A 25,915-nucleotide genomic window follows, 5' to 3' on the forward strand; every position below is an offset into this window, starting at 1 on the left:
TTGGAACATCCCCTGAATTTTAAACTCTCCAAATCCACACAAAATTGCACTCCCTCTAGCCTCAGTGATGTAAAACATGAATGCCAGTGTAGTTACTTTTAGTATGGTTGTATATTTAAGTGGAACGTTGTTAGTCTTGTGAACTCTTATACCCACACCAAAGCCCTTTGTTTAATTGGACGGCAGAGTGTGTCGGAACGGAGACATTTCTCATTGGCCAGCGAGGGAGGGCTTGAGCCCAGTGAAGCTGATCCATGTAGGTGGATTTTTCTGCTCTGTCTCCTCACCCTCAGTCGCTCAGCCAGGGGACCAGTGTGAATGGACGTGGGATTGGCCAGAGCACCTTGTCCGCATTGATCCCCCACACCCCACCCCAGAGACCCAGGCTTCATGCTCTCTGGCTCCATCTCAGGAATGCCCCCAGCCAAATCAGAGACATCTTTCCCCGGAAGCCCCCCCTGCCTATCCCTGTCTCTCCCTGTCTCTCTGCTCTAATAGCCCAGGGCTTATGTGAATGTTTATTGTTTTCCGGAGGCTGATGGTTTATGTGGCATTTCTTAGTCCCTTTGCCACATGAGTACGCTTGTTATCGCCTCAACACTAATTTATGGCTGTGTGTTATATAATGACATGGGATAAAATGTCCATCCAAATATTGTTGTGGTGTTCTTTGCCTCTGCAGACTGCCACAACGACGTGGTGAAAATTGTGGAGCTGGCATGCAAGCACAATGTTTGTTTGATACCGTACGGCGGTGAGTATTTTAAAATGTCTGTAAACTCAATAGTGCAATTCATTCTAATAATATCTGCTTTTTTTAACGTTTCCCAAATGTAATAACTGATTTTAGACCAGATTGATAATGATACTGTTATGCCATACCTTCACCATATGACCTGAACAGGATAAAGTCTGCTCCGAGCCCTAGTAGTATTCTCCTGGTCATGCGACCTGGTCCTGGAGAACTGCAGGCCCTAACCCCTCTCCTGTCCTCCTCCAGGAGGGACCAGTGTGACCAGTGCTCTAGAGTGCCCCCCGGAGGAGACTCGCTGCATCGTCTCTCTGGATACTTCACAGATGGTGGGGAATCAGAGCTGCACACAGACATGCATCCCACACAGCAATCTGCTCTGCTCAGCATTTTGTCTCAACACAACTTACGCTTTTCCTCTTTTATATGACAGTATAATGTCTTGCATAGTAAGATCAACTGACAATCTCTATTTTAGTAGGGACAGCAAGCCAGGGTTTATTTATTTTGGATGTTAGAAGCTCCTACTGCTGTGAATGTTGGAGTATAGAACTAACTGTAGATGTGCAGACAGGAAAGGTAGCGGTCAGCGGAGGATCAAAGGTCATTCAGACTTCCAGCCGAGACTCACTCTCTCATTATCGAACTTTGGGAGAATCCTGTAGCAATAATTTGCCAAGCTATTCTCAGAGAAATTACTGTTAGTGAAGGATACCCAATAGGAAACAGCATTTAATAGCACTACTGTATCACGGCGCTGTTGGACAACTCTCTGCCCAGGTGATATATTGGCAGTCTGGACAGCGCTAGTCCAGCAGTCACTGAGGGGGTGACGTAAATACTAGTGACCAGTGCGCTGGGTCAAGGGTCACGGGGCGTAGCGGGTCTGAGGGAGTCACATGAAAGGCTGTCTATGACAGCAACAGACACTTTTACTACCTCTGGAGAATGATTGATGGCTCTGGGAGGGGAGCTCAAGCTGGGCCAGGAGGTTCCTGGAGAGGCTGAAACGAGAGGGGGATTTGCTGGATTGAATGTTTAAAAGGAGGTTAACCTTTTGGAATCTGACTGATGCTGTGTCCTCCCCACGGCCTAGTCCTCTAGTCATGCCAGCCACATGTGTGCTTCACCTCGCTGTTGGGAATTGCTACTGAAGTACTCCCCCCGCGTCTTCAACAACCAACGAGGTTGGCGGTTATTGCCTTTCTCATTGGTAGATGTTGTGGTCACCACAGAATCTGTCTTCTCCTCACAGTCATTACAAAATGCTGCACGCTGACCTGTTTGGGCTTTTAGAAGTAAGACAAAAACACCCGGAATGTATTTTAAGGCAGTGATTCAGTGGCTGAAGGCAGACTGGAGTACAGTGAGGACAGCCATGAGTATTTGGTGTCAATGCCACTGCATTTGAATTAAAATCCTCTGACCTGTAGCAGATGTATCGGATACAGAGCCTGCTTTTCATTTGGGCTCAACTCATAAGGCATCGAACCAAGAGCTTGTTTTATTTGTTCTAGTGGTATAAGCGATCAAAGCAGTGACATTTTCTGACCTCCTGAGTTTTTGTCTTTGCATCTGCAGAACCGCATTTTGTGGATCGACGAGAAGAATTTAGTCGCCCACGTTGAAGCGGGCATCATCGGTCAAGATTTGGAGAGATTAGTAAGTGTTTTGCCTTCGTCAGAGCTCAAGTTTCTAAACCATTTCATACCCAATCATTTCCCATGAAAGGCTCATGTCATTAAGATGGTAAGATGGCCACGAAATAAACTCCCATCCTTTCACCTGTAGGAAGCCATGCCTCTTCACCCTGGGTTAGTTGTTTACTGGGAGTACAGAGAGACCATGCTAGGCAGGTCTGAATGGGAGAAGAAGGGCTAACTATGTTCCACAGCGGAGCAGTGAAGGGTAGAGGCTCGGGCGATGAGCAGATGGCACCATGAAGCTAATTCAGAAAAAAATGGCGAAGGAGCCAGTGTTTGATGTGGAGGAATGCGTGTGCTGCATCTCAAACAGGCGCCACTTTTGCATATAGAGAGAGGCCATTTTGACTGAGCAGATGGCTCAGTATTGAAAGCTGCCTGTCGGGGAGAGCAGTGCCATAAAACACACACGGCCTGACTCTCCTCACCCGGAAGAGAGGAGCCATTAGAGCAGACCAGGGCCATGCCTGCCTGCCGCAGGGGCCCAGCACTCAGACAGGGCTCTACAGCTTTATTACCTCAAATATCTTTCATTGTGCTCCTAAATGGCTTTGTGTGCGCCTTTAAAAAAAGGTCAGCGTAGAGCCTTGTCAGACCAGGGCCCAGCCCACCATCCAAAACTATCTTTTTACTCGTTTTTTTTTCTTTCTGCTCCTCCACTTTATTTTGGTCGGTTTATTTTAGACCGTTGTAAAAATGTATGATGTCATCAAGCCAAGAATTTGAACACAAAAGCCCCATAACGATCCCACGATTTGAATCCAACAATGGAAGAGGAGTTTTGTTTGTCTCATGCTGTTTTGGTTTCATACCAAATTCTTGTGGTTTTAGTGGTTGAGTTCTTTTACAGTATGTGCTCCTATGAATACAGATGAGTGTACTTCTCTGTTGTGTTTCCTCCGCAGCTCAACGAGAGCGGCTACTGTACGGGGCATGAGCCCGACTCCATGGAGTTCAGTTCCCTAGGAGGCTGGGTGGCCACGAGGGCATCGGGCATGAAGAAGAACGTATACGGCAACATCGAGGACCTGGTACGTGCCCGCCCTCTTCTCTCTAACGAGCTCTGATCTTACTAGGAGACTGAACAGGCAACAGGTTTTAAAGCGAAAGGCACTAATTAGCGACTTGCACGTGAAGTTGCTGGTGAGGGCCATCAAAGCCATCTGTATGGGAACCATTCTATTTGTGTTTCCTGGGAAGAAGCCTGCTTGCTTTGGTCAATGGTTGACAGAATGTAACGTTGAATATGACCTCAGCAGCCCAGGTAGCTCTTGTTTTTAACATTTTAACCTGGATATTCCACTCCTCTCTGCGGCTATTGAAGTCAAACGTAGTGACTTGAGCTGCCATCTTGTTTGTCCTGTGTGCAGGTGATCCACATAAAGGTGGTGACCCCTCGAGGAGTGATAGAGAAGAGCTGCCAGGGGCCACGCATGTCCACTGGGCCGGACATCCACCACTTCATCCTGGGCTCAGAAGGTAAGACTCACCTCTCCTCTCGTGGCGCGTGACTGCAACATGATAAAAGTTCACCCTATCTGCATGAGTTCACGTGTGTGTGTGTGTGTATAATGTGATGGGGGTGTAGTAGTAATGCGGTACTTCTCACGTAGCGGCTCAGGTTAACTTGAACCAGAGTGGGAGAAGAGGTATAGCCATGAGAGAGGGCTATTGGTTTCGGGGCCTCTGTGCTTCATGCCTGCCCACGCCCACACCCCTTCTGCCCCCCTGTCCTTGTGAGAGAGCCCAGTGAGAATAGTGCCATATGCCAGCCAGCGCCCCCCCCCCCCACACACACACACACACACATAAAGAGGAGGTGCAGGGACTCCTGGCACTGCAGTGTTCAACAGCTGTGGGTACACACGCCCAACAAAGCACTGCAAGCTGCTCACTGACTACACACTGGGGCTGGGCAGACATCTCCATTTGTACTCATTAGAATGTTTTTTTGGGATACTTAACGCACATCTGCGAACGAAAGCCTAACAACATGTATTTAATTTAGTCCAATCATCTCTTTTTAAATTACCTTCAATTCAGGGACACAGAGTTTGAAATAAAGACTATCGGAATTGTTGAAAGGGGAGAATGGGTTGGGTCAGATGTGCCGACTAGTTGTTCCTCATCTAATTGGTATTAGGCTTGAGTTTTGGGCCCTTTTTTGATCCTGCTTCCTACTGTGAAGCCAGCCCCTGTTAGGTAGGAGAGGAGACAGGACCACCTTGTCCCCAGTCTCAGACACTGTGTGGGCTCCTGGCTGGGCGGCCTGCTCTGCTGCTGGAGCTGAGAGAGAGAGGGAGAGAGGTCATACCTCTGCTTGGTCTCATTACAATATCTCCCCTTGCACACGCATCCCACACGCTGACACCTGGCCACACAACAGAGCCCCTAGCACTGGAACCCAAACACTGCTCTGCATGTTAAGTGGCCAGGCATCCATTTCATTAAAAATGACTAAGAACCCTCTTCCTCTTCTCATTCCACACACAGTATCTCGCCTCTCGCTAATCTCCCTGACCTTGAAGTGGACTGAATACCAAAGTATTTCCCTCTGTCCTTCTCTAAGCAGCGTAAAAAGGGATTGATTGGAATAATCAATAATAATCAGGTTTCTGTTTCTAAGCCATTGCCAACGTTATGCAGGTGTGTGAAGCAGACCAGCACTAATCTCATGTTGTGTGGAATTAATGTGATGTGAAACTGCCTCCTTTGACTCCTAACGAGTGGCCTCAGGTTTCAGCTGCATGGCATCTCCCACATCAGGCTTGTTCACTGCCGCTTCTGACAGGAAGTACTTTTTTTCCCTCACTGTTGGATAACAGAACGTAGGAAATACTGCATGGTGCTGACTCCTCTGTTGGAAGGGACATCTCCTCTAAACAACCCTGGTTAGAGAGGGCATGTTTACAGAGAGGATTGCAGTAAAAATGGCTCCTGCTGTCCCACTCGCATGCGATACTGTCTACCCCTCTGGAGTCAGCATGTTAGTTGACCTTGCTGAGCCCGTTCTGCTGGTCCTACCCAGCCTCCTCTCGCTCGCTCTCTCCGTCTCTCTCGCGCGCTCTCTCCGTCTCTCTCGCGCGCTCTCTCCGTCTCTCTCGCGCGCTCTCTCCGTCTCTCTCGCGCGCTCTCTCCGTCTCTCTCGCGCGCTCTCTCCGTCTCTCTCGCGCGCTCTCGCCGTCTCTCGCTGGCGCCGTCTCTCGCCGGCTCCCGCTCGCGCCGGCTCCCGCTCGCTCCGTCTTTCTTGTTATTAGAAGTGTTATTGATGATTTTATTTTGAGGAAACATTATTGTGTGAATTCAGAGCTGAGAATAGACCAAGACACAATGTATGGTTCAACTTGACCTGACAGTATGTAATTATTGTGGATATTTTCTCAAATTAGCCAACGTTCATAAACACTCATTAAGCCGTTATCAAGACATCTGTGTTTTTTCATAGAAATAGTAATTAAAGACAATATATTAAATAAAAAATCACATTTTGATTTCCTCCCGCAGAATTATTAACTGGTGCCTCTGAGGTTATCACTATTTACGGTGTGATCTCATTAGATAAAGTCTTTGTTACAATCCTTTCCACCGTTCAGGTTTTATAGAGCGAGTTACTGCATCTATACTGTCCATGGGATTTGTAAACAGAGCTAAGCAAAACAGGATTCCTTTATTGGTGTGTTTACTGCGTAGTTTGGCCCATTAGTTGTCCAGATTTTGCCATTTGGGAGTCCGTCCATGGCAATAACATGCATTTGCATTCAAATTGTCATCTTTTTCTACAACCTCTTCTTCGTTTTTCTGAAACACGGGAAATAGCATTGTCTGTTTTGATAGAGAACATTCCTTAAGGGACTAGTGCGTCCCAAATGGCACCCTCTTCCTTCAATAGTGCACTACTTTTTACCGGAGCCCTATGGGCACTGATAAGAAATAGTGCTCTATAAAGGGAATAGGGGTCCATTTTGGACATAGAATTTTCCCTGCCGCAAGAATGTCTATGTAGAACGTGGAACATGACACGTAAAGCTACAGACACAGTGGATACTTTGTGGGGTCAGAGGTTAGCTGGGAACCCTAGGCGACATGTAATGGGCTCCTGGTGTTGGCCTTCCTTTGATATGGACCTGTTTTATTTCCTCGATAAATCTCATTGGTCTCCTGTGAGCAGCATGAAACCAGATCACAGAGGTGGAAGGTGACACACAGGTCACCACCAGTGACGTGGTGGTAAAGAAACTAGGTGGGTAAAAGCTTGAGCAAAATAAGAAAGGTGCGGAAACAGCGTTTTACATGTGGTTACCCTCCACTACACCACTGATCATCACCAACCCAGTTAGTTAAGTCGGGCATTAACGCTTCAATTATCAATCAAACCACAACCAATGTCAGGCTATTGTTTTAAAATCATTATTGTGTGAGAACCTCGGTTTCTATGGTATGTTCCCTTGTGTTTTCCCCTAGGAACTCTTGGTGTGGTTACCGAGGTAACGATGAAGATCCGGCCAATCCCAGAGTACCAGAAGTACGGCTCGGTGGTCTTCCCAAACTTTGAGGCAGGAGTGGCCTGCTTACGAGAGGTAGCCAAGCAGGTAAAAGACCATTACCATCTTGTGTTGAGTGTTTGTACAATGTACCTATAGGTGACATTATAATAACAGTGAGAACAGTAGCTAAACTATGCAGGTATTGAACAGTGCAGATCAATGCTATATTGTAGTGTACAAACAAAGTGGTCAGTTAATGATTGGCAGATCTCCTATTCTGGGAAGGAATTAATTTGAATGATAATGAAGACCATAATAATGAATAAGCTACCTCTTTTCACTCTTACTGGGTAGTGCTGATGCAACCATTATCGATGACTACAAGCATATGATTTGTGCAGCTCCGTTCGTTACAGAAATGAGTTGAGTCGGTACACTAGTATAGCACACAATTAAGGTATCGACCATTGAGCCGTGGCTTTTCATGGACGTATCCACACACTACCAGGAATGTCTGCTCATGTCTACAGGTTGTGTATTATTGTGTAACAAATGTTATTTCAAAGTCATTTGAAAGGTTTTTCTCTAAATTACGAAACGTAATGCAGGTTCAACTTTCACAAGGAAAATTACTAGAATAAAGTGTGGGATGGAGAAATGTTTACAAAATAAAATGAAACATGCTCCTAAATTATACCTTTTTTTTTTCTCTCCAAGAGGTGTGCACCTGCATCCATCCGGCTCATGGATAACGAACAGTTTCAGTTCGGTAAGTCAACATCATTCAAAACCCTGCCATTTCATCTCTGCAAAGGAACCTACATTGAATGTATAAAACATTAAAACACCTTCCTAATATTGAGTTGCACCCCCACCCCCGTTTACCCTCAGAACAGCTTCAATTTGTCAGGGCACGGACTCTACAAGGTGTCGAAAGTGTTCCTCATGGATGCTGGCCCATGTTGACCCCAATGCTTCCCACCGTTGTGTTAAGTAGGACGGATGTCCTTTGGGTAGTGGACCATTCTCGATAACCACAGGAAACTGTTGAGTGTGAAAAACCCAGCAGCATTGCAGTTCTTGACACAAACTGGTGCGCCTGGCACCTACTACCATACCCCGTTCAAAGTCACTTAAATATTTTTTGTCTTGCCCATTCACCCTCTGAATGGCACACATACACAATCCATGTCTCAATTGTCTCAAGGCTTAACAATTCCTTCTTTTAACCTGTGTCCTCCAATTCATCTACACTGATTTGAAGTGGATTTAACAAGTGACATCAACAAGCGATCATAGCATTCACCTGGTCAGTCTGTCATGGAAAGACCTCATAATGTTTTGTACACTCAGTGTGTCTTTGTTTAACACGGGAGCTCAAAGTGAAGTAGTAGTCTATGCTCTCTGGCTCCACACGCTGCCTGTGCTGTGTGGATGACCTGGTTTCCATTTCTAAGTAATTCCCTCTAGTTCCCTCCACAGTTCACCCCCCTCTGTAGCCTTTCTCAGACAAGGCTGGAATCTCAGGAACATGCTAGTACTTTTTAGTGATGGGGGGGGGGGGGATCGATATACATATCGGGATATTTTTCATGATATATTGCATCGTTTTGACAATTAAGCAATATTATTTTGGCGCTAGTTGGCTGTACCTGCACCAAAACTCCAGTATTTTTCCTTCATAGCTTGTTCTCCATCTTTTTAAAAAGGGAGACAGTTTGTTTTCAGCGCTTTGATTTCCACGACTGATCAAAAGTCCTTTTCTCATGGCTCTCTCTTGTGCCTCTGCAGCAGGAATATGGAGGAATATGTTTGGAACATCGAATCTCAAAATCACAGTATCGAATCGCAATGCATGTAGAATCACAATATATATCGTATCGGCACCTAAGTATCGTGATGATAATATCATATCGTGAGGTCCCTGGCAATTCCCAGCTTGAGTCTATGCCATGTCTTTCTGCTCAATCATTGTATTTTGAAAATAGTCTAATTCCTTGAATCTGACATTCTTTTTAATTGCCATTTGGCCTGGTTTTGTGTGAGGCTTTTCCCCCCAACTGTAATCCATTTGAGAAAAGAATACAGCATTGGCAACGTTTCTTCATGTATGCTTTTGCCTCTCTGCTGCGTTGCATTAAGTTAAATGTAGTGTTATTTCAGCAGAGGATCTAGCGGCACACACACACACGACTCGTGGATTGAAGCCCAATGAAAAATGACCTTGGCAACAATTAAGCAGTTGTTATATTGAAGTTTTACAATATTTTTCTTGAGGTCTGGGGGAATGTATCAGGTGTTGGTGCCCGACATCTTTGTAAAGTTCTTCAGTCTCCTGGGATCTCATTAGTCTCCCTATATTCCCACTTTTCACCGAGTGAGCACTTCTTAGCATTAAGCAGGCAAGATGAAGCGACCAGGTTTCTCACTAATAACTGAACCTCAGTCTGGACTGATAGGATACCTTCTTGGACTTATTAGTGCCTTCCCAGCAAACCGGGAACATTCCCAGGATATTAGCGAACATTCTCATTAAGTTCTAGTTAGGATTTTATCTAACATGAGCATGATAACATTCAAATGTTTTTGGTTAAAAAAAAAAATACACATTTATTTTAATGTTTTAAATTAAATATTCTTGGAATGTTCTAGCATCCACTAAAATGTTGTGCACAACATCTGTAACAACCACCACATAACATTGCCCTAAGGTTTTTTATTAGGTTTCCAGGTAATGTAACAATGTGTTCTGTGAATGTTCTTGCAACGTCAGGCAAATGTTTTATGCAAACACTGTATAATCACCAGCACACCTGGACAGTTTTGGTGTTATTAGAACTTTTGAGGCAATCTAATGAATGTTCTGGGAATGTTCACAGAACCAATTTTTGTTTGCTGGGTTGCCTTCCCTTTTAATCACCCTGGCTGCTGAGTGAGGGGATCTGATGTATTCAATGGGCCTGCTCATTTCCGAATTGTACAAAGTAAAATATAAAATATAGGGGCCACTTATCTCAATACGCTAGTAAGATGAAAATGGCAAGTGGTATGTTAGCCATTGACATGCATTAAATGCAAATGAACAAAAGGCAGACTGGGGGGAAATGACACACTGTATGTATAATCCCTCTCCTCTCTGGTCGTTGAGTATTTAATTAATGAGCGTGATGGCTGCGGGAGACCTAAAGACCCACAATCAAATTTGGAATGGAAACAATTGGGACACTAAGTGATGAAGAGACTGTGAGACGGAGGGGAAAGAAATGAAGTGTTCAGTCTCCACAGTCACCCAGGACTCTACCCCACTGTGATTGATAACCATCCCATCGGCTCCAGACCCTCATTTTAGCTTGTCCACAGGCGCTTTGTGTGTCCGATCACGAATAAATCAAAACGTGCGGTGGCTGAGGAAGACGGATATGGCCGTGTCAAGCCCACTTCCCCTCGGAAACCCACTGATTTATTGTCCCTGTCGCAGGCACTTGTAAAGTTATTCAAATGTTACCATTTATTTTCCTCCTTTTGTTTCCACACCCAAATAAATGTGACTTAGTTGCCATGTTAGTCCTGGAGGAAACAGGCAGGAGATGGGTGGGCTAAGTGTGACCAAATGTGTGAATAAACGATATCGGTAGTTCCTCTAAACTGTATTGTTCTAAAGAGAAAAGACAGAGGTCCACTTGGCTTTTGAGTTAAGGGACTTGGCCCTTCTGTTTCTACAGGTCATGCCCTGAAACCTCAAGTGTCGTCCATTTTCACAAATTTTGTGGAAGGGTTAAAGAAATTCTACATCACCAAGGTAATTCTTAATGATTTGGCAGAAATACTACTCCTCATTTCTCTCTTGTATGTCATTTGTATTTTCTGGAAACGGTTAAACAAATTTTACTTCCCTGTTTTTCCCAGTTCAAAGGTTTCGACCCCCACCAGTTGGTTGTTGCCACCCTGCTGTTCGAAGGGGACCGCGAGAGGGTCTTGCAGCATGAAAAACAAGTTTACGACATTGCTGCAACTTTTGGGTAAGTAGCCCCCATTTCCTTCTCTCAGGTCAGTAGATGTTACCCAACATACATCCTAAATTTGTGAGGGTTAAATTCCCCCCTTTTATTCTGGAAGACTGTCTTCAGCACACAGGTTGCATACAACACGTGAGAACCACAGTTGGTACCTGGTACACTCCTCATTGTGAGAAATCTGCCTTAGGCCTTGCTTGGAGGCATTCCATTGCCATAGTGGAAGAGCTTGGCCCCTCAGGCTGAAGGTGGTGTGTTTGAACCAATCTAAGACCAAGTATAAAGAGCAGTGTGATGGATCACATGTGGCCGTCCTCCTGTCAGACCTACTTTGGTGACGGGGGGGGGGGGGGGGGGGGTGGCCTGGCCTGGCTATTCTGATTGATTGTGAGGCAGATCAATAGAGGCCCTGGTGGAAATAAGTGATCTATCAGCCTGAAAGGGATGCTATCTCTCTCCATTCTGTATATCTGCACCTTAACTACAACAGCAACAAACCTGGGTTCCTCATAGTTCCCCTACATGTTCAATTCACCTGCGCTTGTGGAATTCTGGAGACATTCGTTCGCTCCTCTAACAACCCTGTATACAACTGAAAGGCCCAAAAGAATCGATTATATATACAAAAGTGTGTTGTCATGTGTAGTGCCACAGAGGTCAGTGAGTAGGGACTTGGTGATGAAGCCGTGCTGTAAGGCCCATGTCTGGGGTGCCTGAAGGCCTCCGCTGGGCTGGGGGTCCCACCCTGCCCGGAACCACACTGTTCCACACCATTAAAGAGGAATCAGAACATACTGTAGCAAATAACTCACTTCTTCATCCCCCTGAACACACCTCATCCGCTCTGCACCTAGTCATCATAAACAAACCTTTCATGAAAACACTGGACCCATGAGAAATACCGTTCTTGTCTTGGTGACCCTATGGATTGTGTATTAGTGTTGCTCCTTGGCCCAGTGCACAGCTTCCAGTCCATTCCTCAGGTCACTGGCTTTGTGCCCTCAGGTAATATCCTGACCAATTCATAAGTTTAATCATTGAAAAGGCCTCACCTACCAGGCAGTGTGTTGTTTTAGTTTTTCCATAATTTCATCATCACTTGTCGAGAGCCTGTGATCGATTGGGGGGGTCTGTAAGGGATATTGTCTTCTGGTTTTAAGAAATTAGGGGAGAAAAGTACAGGTAAATCAATTTAGTGATTTCTTAATGAGCACGTCCTGATTTAATTTGGGTTGTTGGTTGAAAATGTTATTACCCGTGGCGGGTGATGGATGTGTGGTTGACCCGCAGGGAGGCACAGAGCGGCAATCATTGATTTGAACATTGTGGCAGTGACAGGTACTGACGGGCATCACAGGCAGCTGTGGTCAGGGAGAGATGACAGGGCCAGAAAGGAACCTGTTAAATATTAACTTATCTTTTTCCAGGGGCCTGGCAGCTGGAGAGGACAATGGACAGAGAGGCTACATTCTGACCTTCGTCATCGCTTACCTCCGGGTGGGTCACTTCTTCTCCTCTATTCTGCCATACTCTCCCAGTGTCCAGAGACAGCTCGGGGAGGGAGGGAGGGGGCACTGCTCACAGGGGCAGATAGAGACCTCTGTCAGCTGATAGGATAGAAGGAACATACACACAAAGGCTGCAGAATGTGACCTCCGAGATATCTGGCGCCTCTGTTCAGCCAGGGATGTCATGTTGCCATTCGAGGAATCTTGGCATGAGCAATTGACAATGAAAAGCGCAGATCTTTCCCTTACGCGAATTGTGAAACACTAGCTATATTGTGTGCCTCTTTATTTGACTTCCAATAATAGTTATTTTATCATATATTGTCCCCTTCTATTATGTTTTACTTCAGCATTTTTCCTGCGGTTTATTTAACAGGACTTGGGGATGGACTACTACGTGGTCGCGGAATCATTTGAGACATCGGTGCCTTGGGACAGGTAAAGACAAAGATGGCAACTTGTTTAACCTTTGTGAATGAACGAGTGTCTCTGAACTGGTGTGACAATTCGACATCACTCTCTTCCCACACAGTCAGTTTGAAGAGCCCCAAAGACAAGTAGCTCGACCCCCACTCCCTCTCTGACATTCACCTTCATGCCTGCCTTCTCCCTCCATTAACTGGCTGTGCGTGGGAGGGAAGACTGCCTCTTCAGCCCCAGCCTGACTCTGTGCAGGGGGAGCGAGAGGGAAAGAGAGAGACATGGCCAATGTGATGCATTCATGTGTGCTGCTGGGTGTGAGATTGAACATGAATTTCCAACATACAGTGTTGGAAATTCATTGTAAAAAACCTTCCCATTATGAAACCACACAGTTCTTCCCACACATGAACAAAAATGACTGACTCCCTTGCACCTTAAAGCGATATCTCAGGAGAGTAACCCCCCCCCCCCCTTTTTCACAGACACACGGGCAGACACACACACACAGACACACACGCGTGCTCAGCACCCCACTGTGTAGACTGCCTGATGGGGGTTAGCAGGCGAGCATATGTTCAGGGCTCATTACCCCTCTTCCTCCTCCATCTCTTCACACTAGGCTGCACATGCCTGGGAGTGACGGCCATTAGAGAACAGAGTGAGCCAGTCTCTCCCAGCTACAAATACCTAGCACTACAGTCTCCATAATGGTGTGAGGTTTTCCATTTTGTCTGTCTCTCTGTCTGTGTACCCCACAGTTCAGGGCCAGAGGCCTTCTCTTCACATAACTCTCGACAGCTCAGCTCCACCTGTTGTACTGGGTTAAATCATGGGGCTGTGCACCCTATTCCCTATATAGTGCATTACTGGGTCTCAGGGCTTATATCATGTCCTAACATTCTGCTACTCTTCAGGAGAACATGCTAGTCTTTATGTTTCTTCCTCCTGTTGTCTTTCTTCAGGGTGTTGGACCTTTGCCGGAATGTCAAAGAGCGTATTAACCGAGAGTGTAAAGAGCGAGGGGTCCAGTTTCAACCCTTGACCTCATGCAGGTACGTTTAGGAAGAGACCTTTCAGCCGTCTTGGTTTCCGAGCGACAACACACTTGCTGACATCGTGGAGATCATGTTGAAAACCTGGACATGACCTCTGCATCTCTAACTCCATGATTCAACTTGTGTACATATTTGACCGGTGTGGTTGATCATATCCTATGATTATATCTTCTCAAATGTGTTCCCTGCTATGAGTGGGCCAGTAGTGTGTGCGCGCAGGCAAGAGAGGAGTCCTGTGTGACCTTCGCTGTGTGACCTGGCCACACACACACAGACCGCCTGCTCCTTGCTCACTGTGGACAGATTAGGGCCCAACCTGATTAGGCTTCAGCCATTTATTTCCCGCCTGCAGTCTGTCACATGATTGATTTGACCATTTAACCTCTAGAAGCCAGTACACCCTCCGAGCGATGGGCCACGTCACAGGAACAACAGCTCTTCCCACAACTCCTCAAAAGAGATGGGGGCTAGAGAAAAACAACACAGTAAAGAGACTGGGGGCTAGGGCAAAACAACACAGTAAAGAGACGGGAGGCTAGGGCAAAACAACACAGTAAAGAGACGGGAGGCTAGGGCAAAACAACACAGTAAAGAGACGGGAGGCTAGGGCAAAACATCACAGTAAAGAGACGGGAGGCTAGGGCAAAACAACACTGTAAAGAGACGGGGGGCTAGGGCAAAACAACACAGTAAAGAGACGGGGGGCTAGGGCAAAACAACACAGTAAAGAGACTGGGGGCTAGGGCAAAACAACACAGTAAAGAGACGGGGGGCTAGGGCAAAACATCACAGTAAAGAGACGGGGGGCTAGGGCAAAACATCACAGTAAAGAGACGGGGGGCTAGGGCAAAACATCACAGTAAAGAGACGGGGGGCTAGGGCAAAACAACACAGTAAAGAGACGGGGGGCTAGGGCAAAACAACACTGTAAAGAGACGGGGGGCTAGGGCAAAACAACACTGTAAAGAGACGGGGGGCTAGGGCAAAACAACACTGTAAAGAGACGGGGGGCTAGGGCAAAACAACACAGTAAAGAGATGGGAGGCTAGGGCAAAACATCACAGTAAAGAGACGGGAGGCTAGGGCAAAACAACACAGTAAAGAGACGGGGGGCTAGGGCAAAACAACACAGTAAAGAGACGGGAGGCTAGGGCAAAACAACACAGTAAAGAGACGGGAGGCTAGGGCAAAACATCACAGTAAAGAGACGGGAGGCTAGGGCAAAACAACACTGTAAAGAGACGGGGGGCTAGGGCAAAACAACACAGTAAAGAGACGGGGGGCTAGGGCAAAACAACACAGTAAAGAGACTGGGGGCTAGGGCAAAACAACACAGTAAAGAGACGGGGGGCTAGGGCAAAACATCACAGTAAAGAGACGGGGGGCTAGGGCAAAACATCACAGTAAAGAGACGGGGGGCTAGGGCAAAACAACACAGTAAAGAGATGGGAGGCTAGGGCAAAACAACACTAAAGAGACGGGAGGCTAGGGAAAGACATCACAGTAAAGAGACGGGGGGCTAGGGCAAAACAACACTAAAGAGACGGGGGGCTAGGGCAAAACAACACTGTAAAGAGACGGGAGGCTAGGGCAAAACAACACTAAAGAGACGGGAGGCTAGGGCAAAACATCACTGTAAAGAGACGGGAGGCTAGGGCAAAACAACACTGTAAAGAGACGGGGGGCTAGGGCAAAACAACACTGTAAAGAGACGGGGGGCTAGGGCAAAACATCACAGTAAAGAGATGGGGGGCTAGGGCAAAACAACACAGTAAAGAGATGGGAGGCTAGGGCAAAACAACACTAAAGAGACGGGAGGCTAGGGCAAAACATCACAGTAAAGAGACTGGGGGCTAGGGCAAAACAACACAGTAAAGAGACGGGGGGCTAGGGCAAAACAACACAGTAAAGAGACGGGGGGCTAGGGCAAAACAACACAGTAAAGAGACGGGGGGCTAGGGCAAAACATCACAGTAAAGAGACGGGGGGCTAGGGCAAAACAACACAGTAAAGAGACGGGAGGCTAGGGCAAAACATCACAGTAAAGAGACGGGAGGCTAGGGCAAAACAACACTGTAAAGAGACGGGGGGCTAGGGCAAAACAACACAGTAAAGAGACGGGGGGCTAGGGCAAAACAACACAGTAAAGAGACGGGGGGCTAGGGCAAAACAACACAGTAAAGAGACGGGGGGCTAGGGCAAAACAACACAGTAAAGAGACGGGGGGCTAGGGCAAAACATCACAGTAAAGAGACGGGGGGCTAGGGCAAAACAACACTGTAAAGAGACGGGGGGCTAGGGCAAAACAACACAGTAAAGAGACGGGGGGCTAGGGCAAAACAACACAGTAAAGAGACGGGGGGCTAGGGCAAAACATCACAGTAAAGAGACGGTGGGCTAGTGCAAAACATCACAGTAAAGAGACGGGGGGCTAGGGCAAAACAACACTGTAAAGAGACGGGGGGCTAGGGCAAAACAACACAGTAAAGAGACGGGGGGCTAGGGCAAAACATCACAGTAAAGAGACGGGGGGCTAGGGCAAAACATCACAGTAAAGAGACGGGGGGCTAGGGCAAAACAACACAGTAAAGAGACGGGGGGCTAGGGCAAAACAACACAGTAAAGAGACTGGGGGCTAGGGCAAAACAACACAGTAAAGAGACGGGGGGCTAGGGCAAAACATCACAGTAAAGAGACGGGGGGCTAGGGCAAAACATCACAGTAAAGAGACGGGGGGCTAGGGCAAAACAACACAGTAAAGAGACGGGGGGCTAGGGCAAAACATCACAGTAAAGAGATGGGGGGCTAGGGCAAAACAACACAGTAAAGAGATGGGGGGCTAGGGCAAAACATCACAGTAAAGAGATGGGGGGCTAGGGCAAAACAACACAGTAAAGAGATGGGGGGCTAGGGCAAAACAACACTAAAGAGACGGGAGGCTAGGGCAAAACATCACAGTAAAGAGACGGGGGGCTAGGGCAAAACAACACAGTAAAGAGACGGGGGGCTAGGGCAAAACAACACAGTAAAGAGACGGGGGGCTAGGGCAAAACAACACAGTAAAGAGACGGGGGCTAGGGCAAAACAACACAGTAAAGAGACGGGGGGCTAGGGCAAAACATCACAGTAAAGAGACGGGGGGCTAGGGCAAAACAACACAGTAAAGAGACGGGGGGCTAGGGCAAAACATCACAGTAAAGAGACGGGGGGCTAGGGCAAAACAACACAGTAAAGAGACTGGGGGGCTAGGGCAAAACAACACAGTAAAGAGACTGGGGGCTAGGGCAAAACAACACAGTAAAGAGACGGGAGGCTAGGGCAAAACAACACTGTAAAGAGACGGGGGGCTAGGGCAAAACATCACAGTAAAGAGACGGGGGGCTAGGGCAAAACAACACTGTAAAGAGACGGGGGGCTAGGGCAAAACAACACAGTAAAGAGACGGGGGGCTAGGGCAAAACAACACAGTAAAGAGACGGGGGGCTAGGGCAAAACAACACAGTAAAGAGACGGGGGGCTAGGGCAAAACAACACAGTAAAGAGACGGGGGGCTAGGGCAAAACATCACAGTAAAGAGACTGGGGGCTAGGGCAAAACATCACAGTAAAGAGACGGGGGGCTAGGGCAAAACAACACAGTAAAGAGACGGGGGGCTAGGGCAAAACAACACAGTAAAGAGACGGGAGGCTAGGGCAAAACAACACTGTAAAGAGACGGGGGGCTAGGGCAAAACAACACTGTAAAGAGACGGGGGGCTAGGGCAAAACAACACTGTAAAGAGACGGGGGGCTAGGGCAAAACAACACAGTAAAGAGACGGGGGGCTAGGGCAAAACAACACAGTAAAGAGACGGGGGGCTAGGGCAAAATAACACTGTAAAGAGACGGGGGGCTAGGGCAAAACAACACTGTAAAGAGACGGGGGGCTAGGGCAAAATAACACTGTAAAGAGACGGGGGGCTAGGGCAAAACAACACTGTAAAGAGACGGGAGGCTAGGGCAAAACAACACAGTAAAGAGACGGGGGGCTAGGGCAAAACAACACAGTAAAGAGACGGGGGGCTAGGGCAAAACAACACAGTAAAGAGACGGGAGGCTAGGGCAAAACATCACAGTAAAGAGACGGGGGGCTAGGGCAAAACAACACAGTAAAGAGACGGGGGGCTAGGGCAAAATAACACTGTAAAGAGACGGGGGGCTAGGGCAAAACAACACTGTAAAGAGACGGGAGGCTAGGGCAAAACAACACAGTAAAGAGACTCTTGTACTGGTGTTTCCTTTCCCTGAAGCACAGTGTTACATTGATAAGGTTTTAGTTTAATTTTCAATGCAGATCTTTTTGCCCTGGTTAGAGTTATAGTAAATATGCACATGCCTACTAAGATGGTTAATATCCAATAAATGTTTAATGATAAGGGAATAAAGCATCATTTTATCATATTAGCCCTGCGCTTCTTAAAAGGAAGCACGTAACATTTTCAAATAGTATTCATCTTTTGAACTGTGCAAAATGTCAGTCATTATTATAATTTATTGTTTTGCGTATTCATGTGAAAGCACAATCTTTTAGCCAGTTGCGGACAGCCAGTGTTGAAGCATATTGTGTCCTGAACCATTGTAAATGTAGCTCAGATAATCCAATCAAAGTGTGCTGATGGCTATTCAATGTCCTGATAATGGGATGTTATTAAAGGTGACTGATCCAGCGCATCTCCTCCTCCTCAGAAAACATGAGGGAGAATTGGGGTCAGAGGTTCACGAGAAAACACCAGCCTCTCGCCTCCATCCGTCTGCTCTCCGATTCCAATGAGAGAGAAAAAAATAGCATTTATTGTTACAAAATTGATTTTGGTTCTACTAAACGATGCTCTCTTTGGATTCATGTGGAGATAAATTGCAGTGGGACAAGTGTGGACAAAAGCATTTAAGAACATAACTCAGCCTTTATTCTCTGTTGTGAACATTATCATGTTGAAACCCTTTCCTCTTGCCTTGCAGAGTGACTCAGACCTATGACGCTGGCGCATGTGTTTACTTCTACTTTGCCTTCAACTACAGAGGACTGGCGGATCCAGTACATACATATGAACAAGTGGAGGTAAATCTACGGAGCACTCCAAATATGTGCTAGCTACCCACTCACAGACATGCATCCTTTCTGACCTGGAACTCTAACCGTTACCACTCAGGAGGATGTATACCACCATAGTTAAGGGTGATGATAGTCATTGTGGAAATAATGGGTTCATTGATGGGTTCATTGATGCATTGATTGATGTGTGTCGTCTGTTGTCCATTCCTAGCACGCTGCTAGAGAGGAGATCCTAGCCAATGGAGGAAGCCTCTCGCACCACCATGGAGGTACAGTCAAGTGAACATCCCTACATCTAACCATTTCAGCACGCTTTGGCACCGTTTCTTCGGCTCAAAACCCGACAAATTCATAATACTGACCTGCCTCTTCACTTAGAGATGGGTGGCAGGGCAGTGGTTTAAAGTCACATTAGGGTAGTCTGACAGGCTCTTTCGGTATGCTGCTCTATGTAAGAAAGCAGGCACAGAGTCTTTTGAAAACCTCTGTTTTGGCTAGGAGGAGACATTTCATTGCTTCCTTGGCGCGTCCAAACTTTCCCACAGTGCAGACAAGCGAGTATGCCATGGCTCTTTTGTTCATTTCAACACGGGCCAAATGAAACGTGAGCAGGGGAGCGAGGGGGAAAAACGACTCTGTGGTGCCCTATCAGGGCTAACCGAAATGGCTACCTTACCTTATCTATATTGCCATCCGCCTGGCCGTTTTCATACATCACTTCAGGCTATTCATCACGCCTGTCAAAAACAGCATGCAGTGAATCAGCTGCGATATTAAATCACAATTTCTCCTGAAGGCGGGGAAGGTTAAAAATTAAAAGATTGCTAATACTAGAAGGCAATGGGCCAGGGTAAATGATGCCGGTGTTATCGCCCGGTATTTACTGACCTCCAATCGGTGGGCCAGCCGGCCACCCGGGGCTGAGCAGGGAGGCTGAGCAGGGGGGTGTGGGGCCAGGGGGGAGAGGGGATATTGATGCAGCTTCTCGGTGCGAGTCCCACTCTGTAATTGTGATTAATAACAGCTGGGTCTGCTATCTGAGCGAGGACAGGCCGGTTTGTCTGCCCACAATCACCGCGTGACAAATGGAGCTAGTTTCACTGGGTTTTGTGTATCAAACAAAACAGATGTAGTCTGGGAGGACGAGGTGGGAGGCCACCGCAGGAAATATACATTTTTCTAACCTGTGTTTACACCAGGTCAGGCTGCCCAGGGTGCGTGCGTGTGTGTGTAGTGGCTCTGGGTGAGTGGAGTGTTTTGTTTGTTGGTGTGTGTGTGTGTGTGTGTGTGTGTGTAACCCTCTATCTACAGTTCTCCACTATCCATCCCTGCAGCTTAATACACTCTTGCTACAACAGAACTACATTTTTACACAAATATATGTGGACTGGATTTGACGGGTCGGTTTAAGTACATTTTAGAAGTAGTCAGATACCATCCATTCATGACAATATATTCTATTGTTTTGTTGTTCTATCCCCATTGTTTAGCTCTAAGGTGGTCACTGTTGCGTCAGAGTAGAATGTAAAAGGAAAAGTAATGTTCTAGCAGGAGCAGAGCTGTTGGCACACCAGTCAGGTTGAGAGTCATCCGTCTGTGTAAACACAAACAGTCCTGGTTCTTCAGACACTCACTCCATTGGACTTGTCCCTGTTCATATCAGAGAGACACAGGCCCACTACACTACCCCCTCTTTCATGTCCTGGTCTCCATTTGTCAAAACAGGCCAGTACACACAGAGAGACTGAGTGGCAAGGCTCTCAGCTCAGTCCTATACTCCGCATGAGAAGTACTCCAGAAGAGCAGGAAGGCAGCTCCTTCTGACCGTGTGACTCTATAGAATGTCGGCCTAAATGCCACCGGTCAACTGCACTACTACACAGGTCACCGAGTAGCACAGCTGGAAACCAAGAAAAGTGGGTTGAATTAGCTTATTTTCCGTTCATTAGCCATAGCTCTCGTTGTTGGGCCGTCTCCCAGAGGTACACAGAAATATCCCCTGTTTCTAGACCTCAGTGTTTCTCTTTCTCATTCATTTCCAAAATAAGTGCCTGCCTGCCTGCTCCTCTTTGCATGTCTCAGCTGTATGGCTAAACCCAGGGTAGATTGATTGCAATAGCAGGCGAAAAGGAGGGAAAATGACAAGATAGATGTGTAAATTATCACTGTGATGGAGGCAATGATGCAGTCCCAGCACCTTCTGTTTTCTCTCCTTTCTGAGTGGAGGGAGGGATGGAGGTGGGACGAGGGAGGGGAGAAGGGGGGAGGAGGAGGAGAGCAGGCCACTTTGTTAGTTATTGGGTAGCAGCGGATTGGGTGACTGACTGGTCCCACTGTCACCATCTGGGTGTGCGTGGCGTGGCCCCCCTGTTTGTCCTGTCTTGTCAGGAGACGGCCCTCTGTGGCCCCATGGCTGATTTCCATCTGTATCCCCTGGCTGCTCTGCCTCGGCGTCACTGATAGCATGGCGCCCTCCCATCTCCCCAAGCCTCCCCCATGCTCCAGGTCTCAGTCACCACCCCACCCCCTTTCTCTCAACTCCCCCCATTTAACATGGGAGGCTGGGCTGGCTCTCTTCAATGCCAGTGACGTAGAGACAGGGTGGGGCAGTTCAGTTACGGGGGAAGGGATGGTATGTGAGCGCCCCTTTTCTATCTTGCTCTGTTAAATTTGTTGCTGTACTCTAATCTAATCTCTGATGGTTATATCTGCGCATTACCTGCAGGAGCTTGAGCTCCCAAAGCATGTACTCATTTCAGTGGCACCTGTTTAAGATCATTCCATTCTCAGGGCTGTTTTTAGACTAGTGGAAAAAAGATAGCTGTGTGCTTTTCCAAGAAAGTGCGACCTTACGCTTGATGTTTACCCAGAACAAACAGACTGCCTGGTTCCCTCTCTTCAAAGACACAATGTCGCTTTCAGATCGACTCTTATCTCAGCACAGGTTCCTCAACTTTTTTGTTTGTTATTTACTTTCTAAATGAATTTTGTGTTATCAGACAAAAGGAGTGAGGTTGCTGTGACCTGTTGTCACAATTGAGGACAGGTGGGGGTTTGTCATTCTAAAACTGATACTGGATTGAACGCTTCTGTAGCAGTTTCAATGTGGAGGCAGTACCATGAATGCTCCTGGTTTCCAGCCATGCTCTGGTCAGTGTTAGGACCTCGGTGTTGACTGTGTGCCAGGGACCAGTGAGAACCTGTCCCCTCTCCCAGAGGCTCCAGACTCCCTGCTGCGGTCCTGGCAGGACTGGGGGGACTCTGGAGTGTGTCTGTGTCTGGCCAGCTGGCAGAGCGCTGGTCTGGGCTCTCTGGCCAGGCCTGGCCCACTCTGTTCCAGCTCCTCAACAGGAGCCTCCTCACAGTGGGCCTGCGGCCAGAGCCATGACAGAGGACCATTGTGTCCCCATGCCACCGGCACAGTCAGTGGCCAGGGTCAGAAGGATGGCTGTGTGTGTGTGTGTGTGTGAGCGTGGCACGCTGGGACTTTAGGGCTGTGCTGGTCAGCCTGAGGAGAACACCCACCCCACACCGTGGTGGCGTCTGTGGGGGGGCGGGGGAATGATAAGGTAGTGGAAGCCTGCTCAGGGAATGCGGGAGGGAGAGGCAGAGCGGGGCGTGCATGCGGCGGCCAGCCGGCACCTCCTCAGGGAACACACAGGGCCTAATGAGTTTGATAGGCTGCTGGGCTCCATAAATCATGCCATGCAAAACATTTCTCCTCTCTGAATAAAAGCATTTATCACCTTCTGTTTATTCACTCACTCTCACAAGATTGATTGGCTCCCAGCAGCCTGCTGCGCAATCAGGCGTGCTGATTTCTCCTTTCTTTGTGTTTATTTTTTTCTTCTCTCTCTCCAGTTGGGAAACTTCGGAAGGAGTGGATGAAGGAGAGCATCTCCAGCTTGGGCGTCGGGATGCTCCAGTCCGTCAAGGATTATGTGGACCCAGATAACATTTTCGGCAACCGAAACCTCCTCTAATTTAATCCTTGCTTTGTTTTCCACCTTTTATCTTCACACCTTTTCTAACAGCCTCTCGTGCAATTGGCTTTAACAGTTTTACTAAAATGTGAAATTGACATGAAAATAAATATAAACGTTCCCCCCCCCCCCCCTCCTCCAGTATGACTTGAGTTGAGCTGTCATCATCAGACATGGTTCCATTCCTAGGGTGTGTGTCTGGTTCTTGAGGAAAGCAATAAGCTGGCGGTAACAATAATCAGGCGGTAACAATAATCATCTATGATTCATTTTTGAAGATCATTGCATCAAGGCCACAGTCCTTTCCAGTGTGTATCATACTAACTATAGTACTGTGAGTGTGTACTGTTGCTCTTTTCAGTCACGTGTACAACACGCCATAGGAACGGCCTTTCATACTGTACATGATGCGAGCTAACTTTTGTGATCCCATGTTTGCCATTTATTAATTCATGAATTGTTTCCTACGATTTATGCCATCTTCACTAACTTAATTTGTATTTGTACACATTGTTTATTCACCTGTGTTTGGCACTACTTTAGCAGTAAGTTTGAGATGAACGCGCTCTGTAAATCCCTGTGCCTTTCTGAAGACGTCTCCCTTTCCTCCTCATATACTCCAGGCACAAAGGTTACCGACTGGAAGCTTGACTGGTTTGTCTTTTTTTATGGCATCCTGTTTCTTCCCTAATAATGACCATGCCCTTCATTAGAGATTTCTGTTTCCAATTTGGTCTTTGTATCTCAACTCAAGCCCTCATGCCTTTTAGTTATGACTTAGAATGATGAGTTATTGCCACAGGAGATGTGTATTTTGTTTGGATCTAAACATGTACCTACCTAGGAGTATTTACATTATGCTTGAGTGGTGCCTACTGAAAATTGACCTCAGGGTTCAAACGTCCCTACCCTAAAACCTTAACTATTACGTTAAACTGTCATTGAAGAAACTATGACAAGGTTAGATGATGCATCTATCAACTCATATTATTCATATTTTTGTATTGATTTTTCTGAATTAGATTTTAACCTTGCATGGTCTTTGCTTGTCATATAGAGTTCAGTTTGTGGACAAAGCCAATGTACTTGGATCGTACATGCTTTAGTGTGTACTTTAGTGTTAACAGGTTACAGACAACTGAATCCCAATGCCCATGTTTGTACCAAAGACTTTTCACACAACCCATTCACCATGCAAACATACTGGATGTATATGTTTGTACATGTTGTATAGTTAAATACATTTAGTATTACATTAACATTTATATATCCTGATGATACTTTTTTATTATTCATATATGCAAATACCCAGAAACCATCTCTAGAAATATCCAAAAATATATAACTGTTACTGTAAGTATTACATGTACAGTACTTATTCCTGTTCATATCAGACAAAACTTCATTAAAATGTAATTACAATTGTCACTACTTCAAAATAAGTTGCTTGTATTTACACACAAATACATCAGAATTCATTGCTAGTCTGGTGAGCGTCCCAGTATTGTGGTTTTGTTGGAAAGGATACATTTGAGTCTAACAAAATTGTACCTTTGTCACTTACCGATGATTGTGTAGCTAAGTTTGGCCTCTCTTTTGGAGGCATGTGTTGATGTTGTGGCCAATCCTGAACTCGCAGACATGGATTCTACTGTGCGGTGCTAGAGAAAGATACATGAAATGTTGTGCGACCATTTTCCTGTCACTACTACTGTATGACTTTGTTCCTCCTGTTCCCAAGCTAGCCTCACAGCTTTCCCACAGTGCATTGTGTCACCATGCCACCTTCCTGCCCAAGTGTCTCACCTCCAATTAACATTTTGCCTCAATGAAGGAAATGGTGGGGCCCCAGCCAGTATTTTCTGATCAGTTTCATGCTTTTACTTGTGATGGTATCGAAAGAGAACTTAACGAGAGCTTGAAAGTTTGTTATTTTCCACTTGATAGTATTAATATTCAAGTACATTTTGTTAATGCTGTTTGTGCAATAAATTGAAATAAAACAAGCAGTTGTCTTGTAGATTGACACATCAGTTTTCATTCAGTTTAATGGAAATACTGTATCCAATTGACAGGAAATGTCACTGCTTGTCTCTCACATACAGGTGATGTCAGAACACACATTCTCTCCCACACACACACACACAGAGGGCTTGACGGTCAGCAGAGCAAAGGGCCCGGTCCTCATAAAGATACAGGCATTGTTCGGCCGCCCACTCGTCCTCTTAAGACACGCAATTGACTCTACCTTCTTCAAGCTCAAGGTAATCCAGAACGGAGGAGTTGCTGTAACACACATCCTTTCTGTGCTTCCAGTCAAAGGTATCTCCAGCAGCTCCCCTGAGATTCATCCTCCCACTCACCCACCCACACACTGCTGCTGTTGCTGACGTCAACATGAACACAGCACTTATCTGGGGAACAGCTATGTTCAGATATGTAGCAATCCCAATCTTTCAGAGAGAGATTGTAATTACAAAGGATAATCCATGTTGATTTATATGCCACCACCATCGCCCTGATTTTACACTGAGTGTACAAAACATTAGGAACACCTTTCCATGACAGACTGACCAGGTGAAACCAGGTCAAAGCTATGATCCCTTATTGATGTAACTTGTTAAATCCTCTTCAATCATTGCACTTGCCCATCAAGGGGAGGAGACTGGTTGAAGAAGGATTTTTAAGCCTTGAGACATGGATTGTGTGTGTGTGCCATTCAGAGGGTGAATGAACAAGACAAAAGATTGAAGTGCCTTTGAACTGGGTGTGGTAGTAGGTGCCTGGTGCACCGGTTTGAGTGTGTCAAAAACTGCAACGGTGTTGGGTTTTTCACACGCAACAGTTTCCCGTGTGTATCAAGAACGGTCCAACACCCAAAGGACATCCAGTCAACTTGACCAA

General features: G+C 46.6%; 1 protein-coding gene across 3 annotated transcripts in view; it reads left to right on the plus strand.

The window, feature by feature from the left end:
- Positions 1-25,039, plus strand: part of LOC120058263 (alkyldihydroxyacetonephosphate synthase, peroxisomal-like) — a 36,621-nt gene extending 11,582 nt beyond the window's left edge. For 2 of the 3 annotated variants that reach the window (XM_039006799.1, XM_039006801.1), the window contains exons 6-20: positions 683-754; positions 1,001-1,080; positions 2,333-2,413; positions 3,360-3,485; positions 3,825-3,933; positions 6,916-7,043; positions 7,656-7,707; positions 10,661-10,737; positions 10,845-10,957; positions 12,379-12,448; positions 12,836-12,897; positions 13,845-13,934; positions 18,935-19,034; positions 19,240-19,297; positions 22,890-25,039. In XM_039006799.1, coding sequence (XP_038862727.1) covers positions 683-754; positions 1,001-1,080; positions 2,333-2,413; positions 3,360-3,485; positions 3,825-3,933; positions 6,916-7,043; positions 7,656-7,707; positions 10,661-10,737; positions 10,845-10,957; positions 12,379-12,448; positions 12,836-12,897; positions 13,845-13,934; positions 18,935-19,034; positions 19,240-19,297; positions 22,890-23,011 — 1,340 coding nt within the window. In that variant the 3' untranslated portion in view covers positions 23,012-25,039. The remainder of the gene's footprint in view (positions 1-682; positions 755-1,000; positions 1,081-2,332; positions 2,414-3,359; positions 3,486-3,824; positions 3,934-6,915; positions 7,044-7,655; positions 7,708-10,660; positions 10,738-10,844; positions 10,958-12,378; positions 12,449-12,835; positions 12,898-13,844; positions 13,935-18,934; positions 19,035-19,239; positions 19,298-22,889) is intronic. The other variant, XM_039006800.1, reaches the window with a different exon arrangement.
- The last annotated feature ends 876 nt before the right edge of the window (positions 25,040-25,915 follow it).

The sequence above is a fragment of the Salvelinus namaycush genome, chromosome 13 (assembly GCF_016432855.1).
Source record: "Salvelinus namaycush isolate Seneca chromosome 13, SaNama_1.0, whole genome shotgun sequence".
In the NCBI taxonomy this organism is placed as follows: Eukaryota; Metazoa; Chordata; class Actinopteri; order Salmoniformes; family Salmonidae; genus Salvelinus; species Salvelinus namaycush.